This window comes from Nipponia nippon, unplaced genomic scaffold, assembly GCF_047370975.1.
Source record: "Nipponia nippon isolate SJK-2023a ecotype South Korea unplaced genomic scaffold, ASM4737097v1 scaffold_2, whole genome shotgun sequence".
NCBI classification, from domain to species: Eukaryota; Metazoa; Chordata; class Aves; order Pelecaniformes; family Threskiornithidae; genus Nipponia; species Nipponia nippon.
In genome coordinates this window covers 116255241-116274914 of record NW_028262336.1, presented here as the reverse complement: position 1 = coordinate 116274914, position 19674 = coordinate 116255241, and the positions used below count along the sequence as shown (strand labels likewise).

The following is a 19674-nucleotide window of genomic DNA, read 5'->3' as shown; positions in this document are numbered from 1 at the left end:
TGAAACAAAGGCATGTTCTTTGTACCTCTGCATGCAGTCAAGTCACCTTTGGTTTTTGTGATGGATTTCTATGAATCATGTTGCTTGTGTGATGCAAGAGATACAGGATTAACCTTTAACCAGTTGTCCTGATAAATTGTGGGTTTGGTACTTCCAGTATATTTAATATCCATCTTGCTTTGTGTTATAACTAGGTGACAGTATCAGCCAAAGTAACATACCATCCCATCAGAACCGTTTCCCAGACTACCTTGAAGCCATTCCAGGGACAAATGTGGACCTTGGGACACTGGAAGGAGATGGGATGAATATAGAAGGAGAAGAACTGATGCCAAGTCTGCAAGAGGCTTTGAGCTCTGACATCCTTAATGACATGGAATCTGTCTTGGCAGCCACCAAGCTAGATAAAGAGAGTTTTCTTACTTGGTTATAGGGGCCTCAGGGAGACTGAATTCTAAATCTGTGAAGGATCTAAGGAGAATAGGACATCTGTATCCGAAGTGCAGAACAAGCCAGTGTGGCACACTTTTGGCTTGTGTTCAGAAAAAGTAAATGAACAAATATTTAACAAGATTCTTTCGTTTTGCTCTTCCTTGTCCATCGCTGCTGTTATATATTGCTGACTTTTTTCCACAGTTGACTCTGAAGAACAGACATCTTCTTGATCTTTTTCTATTGCTGTTGCAACTACTGTTCAAGGGGGGTGGGGAGGGATGATGAGCCTGTTTGGATGACGAATGCCATTCCTTTTGTCCTAGTGTGTGCTTGCATATCATTTTATCTAAGTACTCAGATTTGAGAGTTAATTTCTGCATGTCACTGCTTGTAGTTTGCTCAGCTAGTTGTCTCCTGCTGCCTGTGGCAAGTGGTAAAACATGACATACTGGGGTGACAAGCCAAAAATGATGTATCTGGTCAAAAGAAGTCAATACTGATTTGGAGATATGACTTAAAGGAGGGCTGAAGACTGTTTGGCATTAAGTGTTTCTACTAGTAGCTCTTTCATTAGTCACAAAGTGCTCTTGTTCATATTTTATGTTATAGTAAATCATGAGTCATTTTACATAGAAACATATATGAACTTTGATTGTTGCCACATATTCTAGCCTAACTTTTGTTTGTCAAAAATAGTTTGATTATTTTTGTTAGTTGGTTTAACTGTAGCTGTAGGATGGGAAGTAATTATAGGTGTTCTTTTTTTAAAAAATAGTGAAATCTAAGGGTTTTTTCTGATTTCACATAGTCTTATTTAAATCTGAATTGTCTGCTTTTTTATACTTAAAACATGCCTATTGTAGCCTGATAAGCTAGTGAGTACATAAACCAGTATGTTTTGCCTGTAACTTTTTTAATTTTTTTAAAGGCTAGCTTTGAATGTAATCGTTAGAATTCATGACCAGTGGCTTATTTTTCATGTTTATTTGCAAGATTTTGAATTAGAATCTGATTGCAGCAATGTAAAAGTTAGAATCCTAAGTGTCGTATGTACAAGTTTTAAATGCATTTTAAAGTAGCAGAAACCATTTTAAAATGACAGGTGCCTCTAATCTCTCTTCTGGTTTTCAGTTTTGATATCTAAGCAAGTTTAGATTTTAAAATCCTTAATGGGAAGAAACTTTATGAAAAGTTTCTCTTAAGTTAGCATGGAAAAAGTCTGAACTATTAATATCACTCTTAAGTTGCAATGAAAAGGCTAGAACACCAAAAAAAAAAAATCCTCAAGAAAAACTCCTAAGTGTAATAGTTATCAAATTCTGTTTGGTGAAAAATAAGCCCTGGACACTATATGTAGAAGAATGTAAAGATATGTGTTAGATGGTGACATGAGCAAGTAATGAAGTGTATATTAGTAGTAGAGCTTAGCATGGGGTAGAGGTGAATATGAATTATCTTTATTTTAACAGGAAAAGATGTATCACTAAGTTGTCTGCAGGAGTTGACACAGTTTCCAAAGAGTATTTTTAAATGAACAAAATGAGCATGAATCAAACTTTCAGTATAAGCTATGAGGTTTTGTGGGGCTTTTGTTTTTTTCTGATTAAAAATAGTGTCACCAGTTAACACCTCTATAATTAAGGGCCTGTCACCATTCTCAACATGAGCCTTTATTTTTCAAGGGTGTATAACATGACTGCAAAGATACTGTAAGCATGAAACTTGGTTTTGGAAAAAATCTCAGCTAGCAGGGACTTCTCCTGGGGAGAGATTTTTTGGGTTATTTTGTTTTGTTTTTTTTTTTTTTTTTAAAGACCGATTATTTTTCAAGTTAGGAATGAATCAGCAAAACAAAACAACAAAAAAAAAACCCACATTATTATCATTTGGATTTTTTTATGCTTCAGAAATAGTTCTGGTTTAGGATAATATAAAGAATGAAAACTCTGAACCAAGTCTCATTTTAAAAACTGAAGCAGCAGAGGCAGAGATTTGAAATTTGCCACTATAAATGTACATTTAGTACTTGAAGGATATTAGTGTTTGAAATACACAAAATTGTTTGTGGCTTGTTATGGAATACAGGCAGGTTTTAAAATACCAATTTTCAAAACACATCCACAATGACAAGTATATTCTGCTACACCAATAATTCAACGATTAATAGGCCACTTATATTGTGCAATGACACAGTAGCTCCTAAAGCAGTATATTGTGTCCAAGATAGGGATTTTAGTCGCATTTTTACAATGTCATTATGAATTCTTCTCTCTTCTTCCCTTCAGGAAAAAGACACTAAGTTGTTATAACTTGAATGGTCTGACATAAAACCACAACAGCAAGGAGATTCAGCGTTGATTCCATTTCAGTTGTCTTCCACGGTTGTATCCGGGTATAATAGCACATACGATGCACTGAGTGCAAACTCCTGACATGCTGTACCTTGGTACACCAGGGATGAGTACAGAACAAATTTTCTTTCCTTGCTTTTGTGTGTTTCTCACAGCTTTAATATTTGAATGTTTTCGTCTCATTGTAGAAACACTAAATGGCTTATACTGTATTTGGGTAGCACTGCTTAGGGTAGATACTGACAAACTGGGAATCCTTGAACTGCTCTAACATTAATTCTGTTTTGTGATACTTATTTTAATTGATTTTAATACATTTCCGTTCTCTCATTTATTAGGAAACATACCATAGAGATGCTGTACTGTTGGCAATCAACATTAATTTGGATTTTTTTTTTTAATTCTGCAAATGCATTGTTTGATGAAGTGGTTAAAATTGTTTGAAATGCGAAAGTGTTTTGGGTAGTATTTTATACTGATGTATATATTGAAACAGAAATCATTGTAATAATTGTAATAGCTTTTAGTTATAAATACACTACATGCAGACAGATGGGGCTGTACAGTACTGTGCTGTTCAACACCTGGGCAGGGCTACTGCTTGGAAACAGGTTGCAGTGTCAGTAAACCATATGGATCAAATACTGTACCATTCAGTGTTGGCGCTCACCAATGCAAAAGGAGAAGAGACGATTTCAACATGATTAACACTACATAGCTTTCACACATGTGGTAAATTAGTACTAAAGTGACCTTTTCACTTACAAGCATGTTTTTTTTATACAAATTAACAGGTGTGCCTGTGTAAAATAATTTGTTTTCTGTATCTTGGAAAAAATACTCTCCACATGTAGAATGTTGTATGTTAGAGAACTCTTAAATGCACCCTTGTCAAAAATTATATATATTAGTTACCAATGTTACTTTTAGATACGAGCATGACTGTAAGTTAGGTACCTAAGTATGTTCTGTTACATTATTTTTCTTTATGTAATACTTTTTCAGTTGTTTTATTTGGTATAAATATATACTTTGTGCTTAAACATCTTTGTTTGTTTTTAACATTCAATAGTATGTAAAGATACTGATTTCCTTCAGTAAGAGGGATGCGTTGAATTGTTGGAATTCCTATTGTATTGTGTCTGTTCTCATCCCCCTTGTCACAGCTTTTGTAGTCATAAACTCCAGTCCTGCAAACATTGTGTCCAAGCTAACCTAAGAGACAGAAGAGTCCCACTGAAGTCAGTGAAGGCTTAACATTAACGTGTACATCTCTGTGTGTTTGCAATAATGAAGAGACAGTGACTCTACTGAGCCTCATACAATTTGTGTAAAACCATACTTTAATTGCATATGGCACTATATAGTGAGAGCTGGTAACAGAACATCTCTTATCTACTGTAAGAAAGCATCCACTTTTTGCAGATATGCTTGCAACGTTCAGGATCTTCCCATGTAGCAATACATTTTTTGCTAACTCTAAGTTTATACAATAATTTGTGGCAGACTATCAATAAAGACACACTATTTTCATTTCCAAGTTTTGACTTATGAATTGTGAAATACGTAATGGCATACCTTGAAAGTGTCTGAAGATTTTAGTTTAAAAAAATCTTGACAGGATTCATTAATTTTGACCTTCTGTAAAACAGAAATTCTGAAAGGTATTTTTTTAATGTAATGCAATTTGTGATGGCTGAAGTCATGCACTGTTTGCATTTTAGCAGTTCCAGAGTTACTACTGTTCAGCACTGAAATGCCTCAACCCGGTGAAATTCAGTGCAGTTGTGTCTTATTTGAAGGTCCTGGGCTCAGTGCTTCTGTCAGTTTGTCTTTTACTCATCAGTTCATAGCTTGGTTTAGTCACTCGGATCCTTTAAATTTAAACCTAACATCACACCTTGCACCTGGGAGTAGAGAGCCAGTGCCAGGGCATGAGAAGGCGCCAATTTTATTTGCTGATATCACTCTCTCCCATTTATAAGGTGGTGACATATTACAGTAGTTGAAGTATGAGTGACCTTCTGAGGCAGCCCTAAATAGACTGTGTTACAGCAAAGCAGGATATCTGCTCCAGGTGTTCCGGGCTCGCTTGGCAATTCTTTTTGAAATATTTTCAACACTTAGTTAAAAATAAAAAGTATTGGTTTCAGTAAGCCAGAAATAGTATGCTTCCAAGGAAGCTTTGAGTCTTCCCTATGCTAATGTGCAAGTTATCAGCAAAAAAAGCATTTTTCACCTAGGATCATTAAGGAAATAATTATTTGAGATCGGGCTACGATCTGTCTAGCACCTCCTGTTCTGGAGGTTCTTTCAGAGATAAAGTGGGGCCATCAATTTTATTTTACAGCATCAGCACCTATAGTTTATATGTTCCTGTTGAAGAGTAAAGGTGTGCTTCTTGCCCCTTGTCGTCGCCACATATTATTGCTAACAATACTTATCCGCACCCTCTAAATTTGGATGTCATCAAAGCAGGAAGACATCTGTACAGCATGGCAAATCTTGGCTTACGTGAAAGGGTAGAACCAAGATGAACCGAAGAACCAAACTGTCTTTACAACATTGGGTAGAGCATTGTACCAACTACCATACCCAGTACTTAAAGTCTCTTAAACAAAAAAGGCAGTATGTTTTTCTCTAAAGAAAAAAAAAAAATGGAGGAGGCATGTTGAATGAGAAATGTATAAATACCAATATATCTGACAAAGCTGCCCAATGGTTTTTGTGGAAAACTCATGATATTCTTCCTGACATACGCCTCTCTTTAATGCAGAGGTCATAACAGTGAATGTTACAGATGTAGGCTGTTATTGACAGGTATTATTTTCTCTATATGGGAATGAAGTTGGTCACTCTGATTATAGTATTTTTAATATTAAAGTGGCTTGTATTAGAACATGACAAGCAAAGCAATTTTATTGGGTTTTCCTGTCTTAGCAAATGATTTTAAAAAGGGGGGGGGGGGGGAGTCAAGAGCGGCCCAAGAGGCTTTTTCTTCAATGATATGCAGCAACAAAAGAGAGCTCCATAAAAATGGTATGTTAGATGTCACCTGAAGTGCCCTTTCTCCTTCTGCCTTATATGTTATTTTTGAGCTACTCCAGTGTTTTTTAAATTATTTATCGTATTTACCACATGCAAGTTTTGCTTGCCTAACGACTGGGATGGTAGCGCTAGGTGCTCTTCATCCCCAAAGGAGGGCAGTTCCTCCTCTCCAGAATTCAGCCATCATCCTGTTTGCAGTCTGTAAAGCAATGCAGAAACTACAGTCTGGCTCCAAAGATGCTGCCCAGCCCCTGCTACAGGAGGGCTATTGGCAAGCACAGTTTTTCTGAAGGATGGTGGATTCCTGTTCTGGTTTGACTTCCCAGAGACTGGAAAAGTTCAGCTTTCCTATTTCATTACTTTGATTGCTGTGGCTGGTTGTCATAGCAGGGGCACGGAGTCCTCCCCACACCAGTGCCACCGTGCCTGCTGGAGGACTCCTAACCAGCACTTCAACTGGATGCTAACTGATTTTTTTTTTTTTAAAGCTGACAGTTTTATTCAGTCTTTCACTCATAGTTTCCTTGTTAGGCATGCAAATACAATTGTTTCGGCTCTCTTGACTGATGACTGACCCTTTTTAGACTTCGCCAAGCGATACAATCCGTTCATACCCATCATGTGCTGTTGAAGAGTGTGACCCAGAGGCCTCCGAGAGGTCCGGCTGTAATTCTGGGCTTTCAAAGTCCACAGTTAAAACAAGATACTGGTTGTGTGGATGTAGGACAAAATCCCAGACCCACGCTTCTAAGAAACTGCATGATTTAGGTGGTGATATCTCACAGGGAATGGCAGTAACTGTGAGAGGCCTTCTGGTCTAAACCAGTGGCCTTCAGCCTGCAGGCTGTGAGGGGCGATGGACTTAGGTCTAGTCTAAGAAGTTGCTAGCAGAAGCAAAGCCTGTTGGGCAGCCTTACACTTTCTGTACAGGAGCGGTTCAGCCTGCTGCTGAGAAAAGCTTCAGTGCCTGCAAATGGTGACGACTACTGGACTTGTCAAAGCTCCCCTGCTGCTGCAGCCTGTACCTGCCGCCGCCTCCATCCCCACCCACAGGTGATTCCAACAACTGCTTTACAGCCCTGGCTTTTAGATTTATATACACCAGTATGTAAAACTGTGTGACTTCCTTTATTTCTTAATTTTGGTTTTTCACTTAAGACATGACTCTCCTTTTAAAGGTCTTCGTTCCTGTTAATAGCCCTTCAGGATCTTTCTCGAATGCAAGATTAAAATAGCCTTTTGAGCATGAAGTAATGTTCAGGGAAAGCTGAGCTTACAATGAGAAATGCCCCAGAGTTTTCCCTAAAAGCATGTTTATTGTTAGACACTGAAACATGTACCTGGTTCCAGTTCAAAATAGCAAGAGAGACGGAGATCATTCCTCTTAGCATTCCCTGCATTCTTATTCAAGTAGCAAGGAGTTTGACCCACAGGCGTTTAACTCAGTCCTTTGAGGCACTTGATGAATTAAATTTTGTAATCTTTATATGGCTACGGATTCTTCTGAGAATTATCTGAATGTAATATGCGCCAACAGATCACTGAGAAATAGAAATTTCTCTTTGCAGCTTAGTGGCAAGAATGCTAGAAAACCTGTCAGCCAAACAGTAGTATCGGTATCCGAGTTCCTCTTATCCGTATGCTAGCCCTGGCTTGGAAAATAAGCTGTTTCTACATGAAGATCCATGACTGCAGTAAGGCTCAGGGTCCTTACAACTGGGATCTCCGCCAGTGAAGTTTACTGTTGTGACATGCGGATTTTCCTTTATCGTCACCTTGAAAATCAAATAGCGAAGTCCGGTGAGGTGCGTGAGAGTGGGAAGGAAGCAGGCCCCTGCCGCTGCATGAGGCCAGAGTTTCTCAGCTGCGTTTAGAAATGTCTTGCTTCTAACGAAGTGAAGACATCTGGTGGACGTGTCTCTGTGGCAACTGGCTTCACATTTGCTTGCATTTTATTTTTAATGTCACTAACATCTAACAGATGGCCGTGTTATTGAAGTGAGTGCATTGGTGACAAGTGAAAAAAAGGATAAAGATGTTTTTTAAAATGCAGTCAGGTACACTCTAGCTGGGGACGCATTGCCCTGGATGAAGAGGACTCCCACCTTGTAGTGGCACATCTGACTTTCTGCTTAGCCTTTTGGCATTTTACCATTTCCCAGGAAAGCTGCATGGCGTGGTTTTGCTTGTGTCCTGGGAGCACTGAAATGTTAATCTTTGCAAAATGCTTTGAGGCTAAAGCAGTATTTAAATGCTTCCTATTAATTCATTCTCAAACTGTGCTCTTTTGAGGGTCTTTTACTGAGTGGCATCACCACATAGGAATATAGATTTTGCAAGTAATATAAGGTATGCATCTGATTCTACTAGCATAAACCCACAAATACATTACAGGAAGGTAATATCTAAGTGCATATCAAATGATAGTTTTCACTGACGTGGACACGCGGTAGGAAGGGTGAGGTGATTCAAGTTAGCCCTCCTCTGCTGCTCACCACTTAACTGGAATTACCTTGTATTTGGTGGAAGACAAGAGCGCACAGTTACCACTGACAGATGAATGTGCACCAGTTCTTCCTTCTCTGAAAACTTCTGCGCCTAAGTCCCTAGGTTTTTAGCTGTTTTTCAGATTCAGCTTTCCTGTTGAGCTTTATCCAGTCTTCTTTCTGGGAAGCCAAAGTAATCTTTTAGGTGTAAAAGTATATTGATTAATTATGAGTGTGAGGGGGGGAAAAATCTTGCGTCATTATATATATATACGCATAGAGTAATGCTGCATGCATTTGTGTGTGTATCTATATATAGAGGCACTATATATAAACACCAGTTTCCTGCCCAAAGACAAATCAGGTTCTCATGAGCATTATGATATTTGGCCTAGGCTCATAAGGAAAGAAAAACAATAGAAGTGCCATCCCAGTTATAAAGTCTGTACGGTTGTTGCTTATTTTTAAATCTTCAGGTTTTTAGGTGTGATGTAGGAGCATTTCAATCACAAAACCAAAATGAATAATGAGAGAGAACGTGAATGTACATGTTATTCAGCTATGCTGCGTCTCAAGAAACCAGTCTCAAGTAGTTACAGTGCCCATATGTCAGTTAGTTTAGCTTTTGGGGACTTAAAGGCACTTTGAACAAAAAAACAAAACAAAACCCCCAAACCAAAGAAGTGGGGTAAAAGAAGATGGGTTGCCAGTCACTCCCATCCTGTGAGAGTGCATTCGTTGCTTTTAACCTGAGACAGGAGGGCAGGTGGCTTGAGATGAGATTTGTCTACACTGAAGTTTACCTTCAAGTTTAATGCATAATCCATGCTATGCATTTTAGTGTATGCACGTTCTGTAACTGCGTAGTCATATTTGTGCATACACAACAGAGAGCTGTGCATGTGTAGATAAGGAGATAGAGAACTGCTACGTTATGGAGCAAAGCAGGGATTAAATCCCTAATGGGTGCCTGATACAACTGAGTGCCCCCTTCCACTGACACATAGCACATACTATGCTGCTTGCTTAAGTTATTCTTTTTAAATAGAGATTAAGATGTTTTTGGATTACTTCCCCATCCCCAAGATCCCATGACAGTTACTGGGGTTTCTTTTGTTTTTGAAGATTTAAGCTGCCTCCATGGGTGGGCCTAGACTGTTTTAAAAATGTATTAACATGTGGATTTATTCTACACTTGAATATAACTATTTCTGTGCCACGACTCTTGTTGCTAGGTATTTCTTTGGTAGAACAGTAGCACTGGAATATAAGATGACAAGCTGATGTCCAGGCATTTGAAGCTGATTCAGGGTGCTTTTCAAGTCAGAAGTCTTTGACCTTAGGTTTTGAATCAGCCCTTTGGGCTGCGGATTGTGCTTGCCCAGGATCTAGCCTGCTACTGGAGCAAAGAGGAAATTTTTGTATCCCATAATAGGCAAACTGAGTGCTGTAACTAACTGCTGCTAGCACTGACTCCAGTGGCCACTCTCTTAGGCTTTGCTTTTTTTTTCCTTTTTTCCATTGTGTCATCTGTCAAACTGTATGGTATACTTCCCGTGTTATTAAAATACTCAGACCTCAGCAGGAATGTTTGCATTTTATGCATTTATATGTATTAATACATTTGCATATATTTGTGAATTGTATGTAGGAATACACACACGAAATTTGGACGGGCTCCAAGTGTGCTATAAGACAAGATCAGACAGTGAAGTGTTTGGAGAAAAAATGGAGGCAAACCAATAAAGACAGATACCTGAGTATGCACTCAGATAGAAATAGTAAACTACGTGATTGAAGGTTAGGACCTGGTAGCTCAGTAGATAAAATTGCTTTTGTGACTCAAGGGAACATCACGAAATTGATTTATCTGTCATTTTTTTGCTGTAATAAAGACGCATATGCTCTCACGAGATGCACAAATGCAAATACACCAAACACAAAGCAATTCTACGCTGGTTCGTATCAGCGAGCAGCGGGCGTGCTGGTCAGCCTTTGACAAAAGACATGGACTGAAGATGGTGCAGGGGAGAGTAGTGATGATGAGGAAAGCGTGGGAGAGGAAGATTGCAGTAGTTGGGCCATTTAGCAAGAGAAAAGCTGATTAAGTAGTTAAAGATGATCTTCAAGTAAAAAGCAGCTGCTACTAAGAATCTCTTATCCACGCTGCACAGGTTTTGGTTGCCAAACATTGGTTCTTTCTCTGCTTCAGAAGTCCTTTAGTACCTGCTCTTTTCTTCTATTTGAAACTATTTACATGCTTTAGTTAAGCTCGACTGCTTTAATAAACTGGACAAAATGTTTCCACTGTGGTAAAGGGCGCTTCAGTGCTATCTGTCTTCTAACTAAATGTACTGCATGTGTTCAATTTGTCTGTGAATTAACCCAGCTCGTTGAGTTTGAGTGTGGCCAAGATACAATAGACTGAGCACAGATCCCACTTAGTAGGAGAAAAACCTCCTGCGGAGAAGTAAAATCATCCTGAAAATCATCCAGCCTTTGTGGAAAAGATGTATTTTTGGCTGAAACTCTAAGGGAACTACTGATGAGCTTGAAGCTAAGCCCAGATACCAGTCCTGGCAAAAACAAAAGCATCAAACTGGGTAAGAGGGGAAAAAATCCAGCAGAAGTAGTGTGTGGTCTATTCTAATGGAACAGTCTTTTGCACGTTCTCGGGTGCAGAGCAGTGTGGTAAAAATGATGGCCTGCAGACTTATACATCATTTGTTTACTGGTATATATTTCCCTTAAGGGAGTGGCATATTTCCCGCCCCCCTTCACCTCAAAACTTTCTCTTTACGGTATCTTTTTTTCTTTTTTTCCTGCTGAGGAAGGTCTTCCTTGCAGTTGACTTTCTGCTGTTTGTGATTCTGCCCTTGAATAAATAAGTTTCATGAGACTTGAAAGAGAATTTTTCAAATATAAACCTGTTTGGGACTCTGGAGCAATTTCAGTAAGTTAAGATGAAATGCTCTGTGTTTGGCTCAGGGTCATTAAATAATTCACTGTACTTATTGCCAAGCAAGGACTATTTCATGTGCTGTTTTCCTGGTTCAATTCCAACCTGGCTAATGCATGTGCCCACCTAAATTCCTCCTGCGTGTTTGGATGGAGGAGATGATAGTCTTCACTTGCCCCTTTAAAACGCTTGTGCCCCATCTGGCTCGTGCAGCCTGCCTTCCACAGGTGCCTGTTTCATGGGTGGGTAGGCAATAACTCCTATTATGTAAAATACTTCAGGCTCTCAGGATGAAAGGTGCTAAATGTATGCAAGTCATTTATTATTTTGCTCAGAGGCTACTGGTTTCTGCCTGAGCTGGAGACATGCACGACCTGTTCCGACTTTTCCAAAACAGGTTTTAATGTGCACTAAACCCATTTGCCAGCGCTGCTGCACTGCCTTTTGTTTCTAAATATACCCTGTTGCACAGCTGATTAGGGAGAGAGGAAGCAATATATCTTGAGGCTTTTGGGAGACAGCCCCTCCCTGAAGATGTACTTTAGTGAACTAAACGTACAGCAAACAACATGCAAGAGGTGGAGTTTCAAGCCTGGGCATGCCAATTGAGGTGATACCATCAAAGAGTTTGTCACTTCCTTCAGAAGATCGCTAGCTTTTTTTTTTTCCCCTCAAATGATTTTATTTTAAAATAAATTCTCTCTGTCCCACGTTGAAGGGAAGGGACTTTGGGGAGCTTGGGTTCAGCAACGTCAGCACTGGAGTAGGTGAAGCAGTGTTTTGGTGAGCTTAAACTAGAGCTTTGGAGCTAGGAGTGGGTTTTGTTCGTCTCCCTTATCATTTTGGCAAATGCCTGAAGTATTGTCTCTCCCTCTTCTATTTTTGGATAGAGGGATGGGAACACTTTGTTCCCTTCAAGTAGTATTTGAGTCCAGTTAGCAGAGAACTCCTTAGCACACGTGCGCTTTGGTCTTGCACAAAAGACAACACACCGTCTTTCTGAGGCTATTAACTGTGAGATACCCAGCCTGCACCTGATGCCAGCAATCAAGATGCCTGACCTACAAAATGCACCGATTCTTTTGATTCCTTGATATGGAAAAGATGAGATTAAAAATATAGTCATTTTATACAAGCAAGCTTTTCTAGTTTGTTTTGTGTGGAAAGGCAAACGGCGAAACCAGGAATTGGATACTTCTGACTAGTGAAGCAGTCACTCGTGAGTGGATGGGCAGGGGTATCGCACAGGATCACAAGCGAAACCCTCAACTGTAATAGAGCACAGACTTCTGGCAAACCTCTTCCCTTCACATGCCTCACCTGTGAAATGGGTATAGTTAATTTGCCACTATGAAGATAACTTGCTTTATCAAGTAATTTCAAGGTTTTTTTTTTTTCCCTTTGCTAGCAAGTCATTCTTGAAAGGCATTCACACAAAAAAGTAGGGTTAAGGACTACCCAAATATTTCCCGGAAGTGTGAAAACCTGGCCCAGAAAGGCTTCCTTGGGAGCCAAGGTGCACTTGGCCTGCTGTTCTCCAGAGGTATTTCGAGTGCCTTCTCTTGGAGCCTACCTCACCAGCGGTGTCACCTTTATAGGCTTGGCAACGCTTGCATCTGCCACAGAACTCTGGCACGCCAGAAAACTGCCCTGCCAAGCCTGGCATCTCTTGTTTTGTACCAATAGGTACTTTGACTCTGTGGTGCGTTAGATACTGCGTAGCTTTTCCTATGAAAAGCAGGAGCAAAATGCTACTAAGTCAAATCACAGGTGTAGAAATGAATTATCACAGGTAGTACAGTCCCTGGAAAATTCTCCCTGGGATGTTCTTCAACTGTGTTTGCTGTTCAGTATAAAGCTATTAGTTAATGCTATTCTGTCTAGCAAGATGAGGGAAACAGAAATCTATAGTCAGTCTCAATACTGAAAAAAATGGTTGCAATGGTGTAAGCAAGCATGCAGTCATGCCCAGTACAATTACATCAATGAGAGCAGTCAGTCATCTGTTATTTCCCATGAGTTTTACTAATCCCATAAAGCTACCTTAAAATGTTTTTGCTGAAAAGTAAGTTGCTTGATTCATCCATTCAGTAGGTGTGTGGAGTCTCTACATCATTTACAAAAAAATCGTTACGTTACCTTTGCAGTGATTCTTCAGTGGAGGGTGTGATGGCCAGGTGTCAGAAATATGTATAAATCCCATTCCCAGTGTTTAGCTCAATTATCAGAGCAGACCATAGTTAAAACTTAAGGAACACTGAATTAAGTGCATCCTTCCAGAATATGGATAGATAAAAGCAAACACAGAGCCAGCTATGCAATAAATTCCAAATTAATAATGCAATTGTTGGTTTAGGTCCTATTTTATTTTTCTGTCTGGGCAGGGAGTTTACCTTGAAGCACAGCTGAGGGGGGAGTAGGAGGTGCATCCTCTAAAAACGATTTCTCCATTTAGCTGGATTTTTTTCCCCTGATTTATAGTGGTAATTCATTTACATCTATTACTTTCAAATTGTTCCTTGGTTTTGGCTTCAAATAATGTAAGAGAACAGCTGAAGTTGATACCAGCAGAGCCCCGTCTCAGCAGAGCTCAAGCTGTCCCCCTGCCAGTGCAGGCCACGGGTTTTCGTGTGGCTGAGTGAATCACCCTGATCCTAAACACACAAATTGTACTTGTCTGCCACAATTTTAAATAAGCTTGGAGCTCTGCACAACGTAATTAAGAGCCGTGACAGGGAACTCTAAACGTTGCTTCCAGCCTAAAGTAAATCACAGATCTGCGTATGGGACCTCCAACAAACTGAATCCAGTTTTGCTTGATGAATGCTTCCATGGTTTTAACCTTCCCTTTGCAGTGTAAATTCCACCTTTGCATGAAAAGACCTGGGAGGAACTGAAAAGTAATCCAAATGCTACACCACCAGTCTGCTTTGAACCACCTGTGTTCCTACCAGCGCGCCAGATACTCCAACAGCCCTCCGTGCATTGTGCTCCTCTCAGCAGAGCCCCCCAAAACATAGGGAGCTATATATAAAAGCCTGGGATCTCCTGCCCCACCAGCGATTCGGTGATTCAGGCCTTCCCTGAGAAAGTCCTCGGAAAACCACACATCTGAAAGATCCTGTGCCAATGGGATTAACCCATTAAATCCAGTAACAACAGAGATCTCCCCAACAAGCTGGGCTTCTGTGGCAGTGCTATATCTCAGCAAGGGAACTATTGGGGTTTTTTTTAAGATATTCATATAGCTATAGGAAGATCTTAGAAGAAATGTGCACTGAGAGATTTGGCTTGACAGGTTTGGAGAAGCCACCAACTAACGCCTGCCAGTGAGATGGTCCTTATGACACTGGTGCTGTTGGAATTGGCTCTGAGAGCGGTTGCTCTCCAGCTGAAGCTGACTTTTGTTATTTTGTGGCATTTGTGTGAATAGTAGCTTTTAAGTTCATGGCTGTCTGCGGGAGAGGCAGGAAGAGTTCATAAACAGACTCGGGGTGAATTTTGCTGTGTTACGAGCTGGGATAATCTCAGTTACTCACCGATGGACAGAAAAAGCTAGGAATCCATCTCTTCTTCTCATTCACAATAAATGGAACGGTCTACAAATTATAACCGATTTTTCTTGAGCTTTTTGGCCCTTCCCATTTCTTTCCTCTGGCCTAACTCTGGTGTGTTTTCCAAACCAAAGGGATCTGAAATGGATGCAGCCAGTCCTATCCTAAACAGTAGTCTTTCCCCTTCTCCCCCCAAACAGAGTGGCCCCCTCAGCCCACCTTCATGGAAAATTATGAGATAAATAAAAGCTGTCTCCCAGGAAAGAAGAAAATACTTGACACATGATTTTGAAAGAGATGGAGTCTGCATCAGCTGCTTACATAAAAAAGAAAAGGGAAATGTATCCTACATAGCAGTGCCAGCTAATGCAGCCACCAAACCATAGACCTCCAGGTGAATAAGACCACCCCAAAAGCAATTCAGAAACTTTCGTGCTTTTCAGAGGAGTATCGGTAGCAACGACACTGATTTTGAAAAGGTAATACATCAGCATGGGCCCAAAATGTACAACTAGAATATCCTCTTGCTGATGTTTTGAAAACCAGAAAAGATTCTCATCAAAGATTACATTTACTTGTGTGCTTGAATGCTGTTTTCACTAAGGGGGAAGTAAATGGGAGTATATGTCTCTTAGTTTCGCTTAAAAATTTCATTATTCAATGAAAATTCTCTTACGCAGAACAGTGCTCAACTTTTGAACTGATTATGCCTTAAACTGAAGAATTTCCTTTGTCCTCAATCCTTTGCTTCACAGAAAATAATCTAGCTATAATAGTTAATTGGGAACGCCCATTTCAAAACACTTAATTGCTTCATAAATGCCCAATGTTAAATACTTGTAAAGGCCAGAGTCTCAAACAGAAGAAAATATATAGATAAGGCATCCAAAAAATCCCAGCTCAGTATAAATCCCAATAATGTTTATGATCCTGAAATAACTTTTTAAAGAGTCAGAGCAAAGCGGGTTTTTTTAGCTTCAGGTTTCCTGGATCTTAATATATTTGATTTATGTTAAATTTAACTTTAGCTTCATTATTTTTAGGTTGTGTTTGCTTTGGAATGATTCTAGCATCCTTATTTTGTTCACAGTGCATACTTACTTACAAATTTAATGTGGTTACTTTAGCTTTTTTTTTCTAACTGTTAAAATTTTCATGCTACCAGTATTGAAACAGCAAAAGGATGTATCATTTGTAGTGATATACAGAAAAGCATCAGCCTTCTAAGTCAATCAATTCTTTCTTTTTTATGATAGATTAACCAAATCCTTGGTAATTGTATTTTGTTCTGCAGTAGTAAATAAAGAAGAAATCTCTCTGGCAGCTTAAACTGGATCTTCAGCTGCTGCATTCCCAGAAGTGGGCTCAGTTTCCTCCTTCCCTCCCCCCATTCACTTGTCTACGAAGGAAAAGGAGGGAATGAACTGCTGGAGAGCATCAGGAGGAGATCTGCTCCCCTCCCAGCTGCCAGGCAAACCACTGCCTCCCCATAGACAAGGGCGAGAAAAAGCCTTCGAAAGCACCTTGGAAGGCGGGCAACGTGCATTAAGGAGTAATGTGCCTCCATTATGGTAAGTTGATGCTGAGACACCACGAAGAGTTACCGTGCTTGGTGTTGCTGAAGATGCACGCTGAGGGAAACCAGCAGAGCCCTTGCTTTCAGGTGATGCTCTTGCACAGGGGCCTTTGGGCTCTTGGCTACGTGACGTGCTCGTTGCAGCTCTCGTTGGGCACCACATCACCTACTAAACCACCAGACTGAAAGGCTCAAGAGATGGTAAGGTCCTCTGTCAGCCTCCAGAGAGGCTGTTGCTGGATGTGACTCGGTGCACCTCAACGGCATCGTCTGTCTGTGGAAATTTTCAGGAGACCTTGAAAAGTTTCAATAGTTTTTGATATCTTTGTAAAAACCATTGCCCCAGTCATCACGAGAGGTGTGACAACTCCATTTTAAACTAAACAAAGAAGATTTGCAGTATGAAAAATCGTATTGACTGAAACTTTGGCACTCTGACAGCACTTGGGACTTGAATGGAATTGAAAAATAAATACATTCAGTACCGTGTAGGCAATGAAAGCCTTACCTCAGGATTATTTGGTTTGTAATTTGTCCCACACAAAGAGCTGTTAAGGTTGCCAAGTTAGCAGTCATGGGAATGACAGATTGAAGGCTGCCAGGCAATCCTACCCTGCCTTCTCATATACATTAGTTGTGCTTATTCATTGTAATATAGTCTTCGAATAAATATGGCTACAAATCATCTTCCCTACAGAAGCACATAACGAAAATATTCAGTGAATGAGCAACCAACCTATACTATGTAAAAGGAGCGTGGAGCCAAGATTCATTTTTGAAAGATGATGTTACTTCAGATTTTCTTGTTTCAATACATAATAAAAAAATAATTTTTAGATTTTCTATTGTAAAACTTTGAAAACAACTGTTCAAGATCAACTGAAAAAATCTTAGATATATTTATCTATATCGTTGCACACTCTGTTTTTGTTTCTGAATTTTTTTTCATACTTTAACACATTTTTTTTTCCCTAGGAACATCTCCACTTCCCGGAGCAAAGCTCTGCTGAGGCAGGTACCCATCGCCAGCCACAGCCAGCAGCAAAGAGGCAGTAAGCACAGGAAGATGCACATGCATACATATCTGTTTGAAGTCCAGAGTACAGAAGTACTATCACAGACTGCATTCCGTGAGTAGGCTGTAGAAGCCCTGAATGCCCTCCTGACAGGTGGTAAGCATTTCAGTATTCACTACGTCATGTGGCAAAGAGTTACACGGTTCTTTGCCTAATTAACTGTTGTGCAAATAGCCATAGCATCTTACGTGTCTTGAACCTGGTCCCTGCTAATTTCATTTGATGTCGACTGAATTTTGTAGCAGAAGAGAGGGCGAGGACCAGTTTCCTGATCACTTTCTTCCTATTTATATCTCATCTTTTTCTCCTTAGTCCTCTCTATTCTCGAGATGAAAAACTGTAGCTTGTTCAAGTACTCTCTGTGTGAAATCGGTCCCAAACCTCCGTGCCCTTGTAGCCCTTCTTGGAGCCTTTCCATTCCTACACTATCATTTTCAGTGGAGAAAACTGCCCAGAGATTTCCAGACATGAGCACACCCTGGATTTCTCCAGTGTGTAATGTTGTCATCTCCTCTGTTCTCCAGTCTCTATAGCTTTCAACCCATTCTGGTCAAGCTGATCAAACTGGAACATACTGACCTTAACAAAAGATATCACTGAAATTTATCCTAAACAATGCCTAGCTGAGAACAGCGCTTCCTAGGAACAAGGACGGAAATGGTGGAAAAAGCATTTCTGGAACCTTCCCTTATTGCTGCTTTTCAATAACGCTTAACGCTGGGGCATTTCTGTGCCCAACCGTGTTACGTATTTTTTTCTACACCATGCTTTGAGATCCAACCTCTTACCACTAGATGGTATGGTATGATATGGTTGTGTGCTGGTGGCATCGATCAGCCAAAGGTGCTGCTGCTGAGCCACCCCCTCGCTGGGCAAGCTCACAACGCAGGGGACTCCCCTGGAAATTTGAAATGCTGTTTTGAAGGAAAATAAAGATCATCGCTGACCATGAATTAAGAAATACGGGTAAATATGCAATGTTGTTTGGGGTGCAATCATCTCAGCAGACTTTATAAGTCAACAAGGGGCATATCTAAACTGAGCTAATCCTTGTCTCCACTTACAGTGATTAGAGAGAGAATGGTGCTTTTGGGGCAGCCAAAGTAAATGTCTAAACGGAGTTAGATCAACGGTGCCCTAAAAGTGTCCCATTATCTCCATTCGCTGTAAAGAAAACTGATGCTCACTTCGTTGGATGCAGGTGTCTATGGTCAGCTGGGAGGAACCCCAACCCTCGGGACCGAGTTGATTGTATCTAGAAAAGACAAGAAGGCGTTGCGCTGTTTTGCTGGTGAGGTCTCTGCATCCAGCTGCCCTCGGATGGAGAGGAGGAGGCAGCTGGAGAAGGTGTTCAGGATGGCACTGGGAACTAGACCTTGGAGACTTGGGCAGCACCAGGGATGAGGGAGTTGTTGCAGGAACAGTCATTTGGGATGATACAGATAAATCTAAAGGTGAGCAGGGTCTTGATGATGTGGAGATGAGTGGGACATGAGGGCGTACAGGCTACAGAATAACAGTTTTACGCAAGAGCTAGGAGGGCTCCAGGGTGCTGTTGCTGGGGTTGAGTTATCCAGAGGATGCTGGGATATTCAGATGATACTGGGGCTAAGAAGCCTGAGGGTAACGGTCACTGGGGGCAATGGTATTGGGAAGATGCTGAGGTGCAGAACGAGGACATGCTGGTGTGACTGGGACAGAGGTTTAGTTTTATGGGGATTGAAAATATTGGGGGGAGGAGCCAATGGGGGTGTGAAGGGAGACTGGCTGTTGACTTGGCTGGGCAAGAAAGAGATCATTAGGACATATGAGTAAGGATATGTTTAATGGCCATTGCTTGTTGCCTTTCTTCAAGTTCTTCCTCCATAACTGCTCTGTGTTATGCTTCAGGGCTGCAGCTACACGTGGTATTAGGGCCTTTATCATCTCTGTGCAGCCCAGCCTGGCGACAGCTGCTCTTTCTTCCCCGCCAAGCAGCAGGGAAGGGAGCACAGACAGCCAGTCTGGCTGCACACCACGTCTCGCTTCTCATCTCCCCTGCAGCATTAGGGGAGAATGTGCATGACAGACGGCAGAGAAGTCTGGTCTGATCCCAAGCTGAGGTGCTCCACCAAGAAGCACTAATGCATCTCCCTGGTGGAGAACTGAAGCTTTAGACCTAACCAAGGAACAGGAGTAACAAGGTTTTA

At 40.7% G+C, this 19674-nt stretch overlaps 1 protein-coding gene across 8 annotated transcripts in view; it reads left to right on the top strand.

Moving 5' to 3' along the window:
* The window catches only part of YAP1 (Yes1 associated transcriptional regulator), an 89931-nt gene extending 85605 nt beyond the window's left edge, over positions 1-4326 (top strand). For all 8 annotated transcript variants that reach the window (XM_087757653.1, XM_087757655.1, XM_087757654.1 and 5 more), the window contains one exon: positions 195-4326. In XM_087757653.1, coding sequence (XP_087613779.1) covers positions 195-433 — 239 coding nt within the window. In that variant the 3' untranslated portion in view covers positions 434-4326. The remainder of the gene's footprint in view (positions 1-194) is intronic.
* Positions 4327-19674: the final 15348 nt, after the last annotated feature.